Below are 4203 nucleotides of genomic sequence, written 5' to 3'. Positions count from 1 at the left end.
GGGCTTCACGTACAGGGATGCGATGGCGGTGGTGAAGAGGGAAGTCAAGCTCTCCGAACTCGACATCACGGAGTTAAGACCGAGGAGGGCGATCACAGTGGCGCTGCTGTTCGAGATCTCAGGCCAGAACGCTGGGAGCAAAGCATCGCGACTGGACGAGCGGATGGCGGCGACGCTGAAGTATTTGACCGCCAAGGTAACCGTGTCGCGAAGGACGGCCGAGCTAAGAGTGACCGGACTGGAGGAACCGGTTACCCCGGAGAATGTGGTAGCCGCCGTTACTGAGGCCGGGGGCTGCTGCGCTGACGAGGTCAACGTAGGAGTTATACGCTCCGCTCCTCGGGGCCTCGGGTCGGTGTGGCTACGCTGCCCGCTGACAGCGTCCAGGATAATTATCAGAGGAGGAGACGCCCGACCAGGAGGTAGGATTAACATAGGTTGGTCAGCGGCGAGGGTTTCCCCTCTCCTCGCGCGCCGACACCAATGCTTCAGATGCATGGAGTCGGGTCACGGGCGCCGAGGCTGTACATCGACGGCCGACAGGTCGTTGCGTTGCTACCTGTGCGGGGCGGAAGGACGTCGCGCCAGGGACTGCTTCGGCGTGGGCGGACCTAGGAATGCCCGCATCGCACCGTATTGGGTCACCGGCATGCAAACCGCTGGCCTATAGGAAGAGGGCCACATAGGAAACAAAGACCATTCCAGGCGACGGTGGGCCCTGGTGATGAGGAAGGAAACGAAACCGCCATCAACTGACCACACGATGGACAGAAGAGAGGACAGAAAAGTTGGACACAACAACTGCGAGGGTACCGGCCCGGAGGAGGCTATGGAGACGGAGCCTTCCCCGACGTGAGCGGAAGAAGAGGAGGAGGACAACTGCTCCTGCAGTGCAATCTTAACCGCTCCCGCCGGGCCCAGGACTTAATGTTCCAGGGCCTGACGGTGCGGCGGATTGCTCTGGCGGCAATGGCCGAGCCGAACAGCAGTCCCGATGCGTCACGAGGCGCTGGGGATCTGATCGGCTCGGTCGCCATATTCTGGACCGGGATCGCGGGAAGTCCCTCCTGCTCGGTGATCGTGCGGGGACGAGGCTTCGTGGCCGTGAAATGGGGCAACCTGGCAGTAGTGACCGTCTACGTGTCGCCCAACATCAGCCGGACCGGATACGCCTCCTTCCTGGACGGACTCGCGGCTTGCGCGAGGCGTTTGGGCGTCTGCCCGTCACTGGTCCTCGGGGACTTCAACGCCCACTCAACGGCGTGGGGCTCCCGCAGGACCAACGGAAGGAGGCGCGTCGTACAGGACTGGGCGGCCGCACTCGACCTCCGGCTTATGAACCAGGGGTCGTCCAGGACGTGCGTGGCGTGGCGGGTCGAGTCCATAGTGGACTTCACATTGGCAAACCATGCCGTATCTCGCCGTGTTTCCGGTTGGGAGGTCTCCCCGGAGGAGACCCTCTCGGACCACCTCTACATCTTGATGGAGGTGGTGGTTGGCGGCGCGATGGGCGGCCGTTCGTTGGATGCGCGCGGGCCCATCCGCCCACCGGGAATGAGAAGAATTCTGCTGTGGGCGGTGACCCGCCGCGACGAGGACTTCATGGCGACGGCCGCCATAGCCGTCGCTTGGTTAGAAGAATCCAGGGCCGACGAAGACGCGGAAGTGGGAGCGATCCGGCTGAGGCGCGACATGCACGCAATCTGCGATTTGTTTATGCCGCGGTCTGGAGCCTCGCACCGCACCGGCGCTGTGTACTGGTGGTTCGAGGAGATCGCTCGTCTCCGCGAGGCATGCATCCGCGGGTGGACGAAGCCACGGTGGCTCGTCTGTACGAGGTCTACCGCGAAGCGCGGAGGCCCCTGCAACGAGCCATCAAGGAGGGGAAGCGGCGGGCCTGGGACGAGCTTCTGGCCAGCCTCGACTCTGATCCCTGGGGGCGCCCTTACAAGATGATATTGAACAAACTCCGTCCATGGGCGCCTCCCATAACGCATAGCGTGGACCCTCGGTTCCTGGAGGAGGTCGTCGGCACCTTGTTGCCGGGAGCAGCGAATGAGAGAGATGGCAGCTTTACCGAAGAGGAGGAGCAGGAGCCTCAGCCGAAGAAGAACTGGTCTTTCTTTTTCTCTATTGCTCCCTATAGAGGTGTGAAAATAAATTCATTTAACTTAATAATAAGGACTTCCCTATTTTCTTTATTATTTGCCCAAACTTCTGTTAACCGAGCTTTAACCTCCTTTAATGGCGAGGATACCTAGTTAGTTTCTCTATTTCTTTTTCTAGTTGGAGTTTCCACTGACGGGTAGACTCCTCATTAAATATTTCCCCGCAAATTTCAGACTCTTCGCATGACCGTGCGTTGCCTGAGTTAACAGGATCGCTCCCTCTCCCTCTGTCACTTCGGCAACCTCCTGAGGGATTGTATCCTCACTAGATATTTTTAATTTTTTCTCTTGTTCTCTATTTGTTCTACTGTCCTCCTAGTAAGGATTTTACTTATCTCGATATTAAGGTATTTGAAGTCCTTATAGACTTCATCGAGCTCCTTCAGGAGAGTGACCTCCTCTGCAGTCCATTTCCTTGTGTTTGTGGGGCTCCCCTTCTTTCCTCGTTTCTCACGGCAAGGTGCGCATGCCGTTCGTGGGTGGATAATCCTCTCTGCGTCCCGAAGCTCATGGGGCGAGGTTCGCATTTATACGCTCCTTCTTTTCTTTGACTAGTGCCACTACACTTTGGAATGTGGCACTTTGCCCCATGGAGCTACGGGAAACTCCTTTCGCAATATAAACATCCCCACTGCATGCGGGCATCCGTGTGATGTTGACCAAGATGCCAGTTCAGGTCTGAAAACGTCATGAAGAAAAGGTGAACTTCCCTTTTCTCACAGACCAGAGAAGCAACCCTGCCACCCACCAGTGGCACCATGATTTTGCAATACAAATCCGGGGACATTGTCGAGAGTCGTCAACCATGATCCTTTCCGAAGCGGGTTGATCCGCCACAGAGCTTCCGGGACCGAGAAGCGCTGCGTCCGGGGCATCAGTATTTTTACTTATCTTAATAATCAAAAGTTTTGTTAGCCATATCCGTTGTTGCCAAACTCAAGCATCTCGTATTCGGGTGTCGGCAAAGTTTCTGGTCAGGCCACGTAACTCATATTCGGGTGTCGCTTATTTGACTACTTGCGAAGGATCATTGCAGGTATTTGAAAAGATATTCCATAATAATGAATTGTTAACAAATAATTAATTGTAATGATAGTTGAATTGATATAAAATAAAAATACGAAAATGGTTTATCAAAAAAATTATTTAGAATGTGAAACTTGAAAGCATTCTACACATAGCTGAGGTTGGTCGGGACAATTTGGACAATATGTTTGTTCGACCAATCGCGGGGAGACGTAGTCGCTAGAAGAGACGTCAACGGGAGTCGTAAATTCCCGTTACGATTATAACAATTAACACCACGACTTGATCGATCCCCTGATTTCCGTTGAGATAATAGGGGTAATTGAGTTTGTATAACACTGTGATTCACAGAATTATAAATCATATATTTCCAACACTTAGATTACTTTGATGAGCATAGATAGATAGATAATCACTTATCGCATGAAGATAACATAGATATATACGTTAGAGCAGGGCTCTTATAATTGGATTTAATGTATTAGTGGACGTAGCACTATAAGATATTTAGGAGAGGAAATGTATGCTCGACAATACCGAGACCGACTCTCGCGTTATGCTTAGACTGCCCCGATAGGCATTAGCGTTAGACTTAGAAGTTGACTTTTCCAACGATGTAGAAGAAGTGAAGTTGAGTGACGATGCTGTGTCGGAGGAAAGCTAGTGATGGGTGTGTCTAGCGCACGGGATCATCGGATTTGTTCATGCCATTTTAGGTCAGCAAGTGAGGGCAGTATACATTGCCTCGGATTGGACAAACGAAGGTTGGTGGACTAGGAAAGGTCTTAACCGCCCTCGATAGAAAGTTGCTGGTAGGAAGCATCGTACGTGAGAAAAACTAACTTTCCCGTGTCAAGCCGTAGTAAACAATAGTCTTTGGAAACTGATTTAGAAAAGACATTTGTTGGGTCTGAAGGACCTTAGCAGGCAAGTGACTCGGATTTATGACGGGTGCTTAAGGCTATTGAGGGTACGTCTTACGGAAGAGCAGACATCTGGTGTCCGTCTG

The 4203-nt window shown here is 52.9% G+C and overlaps 1 protein-coding gene across 1 annotated transcript; it reads left to right on the top strand.

The window, feature by feature from the left end:
* The first annotated feature begins 927 nt into the window (after positions 1-927).
* LOC143304049 (uncharacterized) lies at positions 928-1956 on the top strand. The gene has a single exon (XM_076626382.1). The coding sequence runs from the start codon at positions 928-930 to the stop codon at positions 1954-1956; it is 1029 nt and encodes a 342-aa protein (XP_076482497.1).
* Positions 1957-4203: the final 2247 nt, after the last annotated feature.

The sequence above is a fragment of the Bombus vancouverensis genome, chromosome 18 (assembly GCF_051014615.1).
Source record: "Bombus vancouverensis nearcticus chromosome 18, iyBomVanc1_principal, whole genome shotgun sequence".
NCBI lineage: Eukaryota > Metazoa > Arthropoda > Insecta > Hymenoptera > Apidae > Bombus > Bombus vancouverensis.
Note: the sequence above shows the minus strand (reverse complement) of the source record. Positions and strands in the feature narration are given on the sequence as shown.

Excerpts from the sequence above, each read along its gene's own strand:
- LOC143304049 (XM_076626382.1), top strand. The coding sequence starts at position 928 with ATGTTCCAGGGCCTGACGGTGCGGCGGATTGCTCTGGCGGCAATGGCC.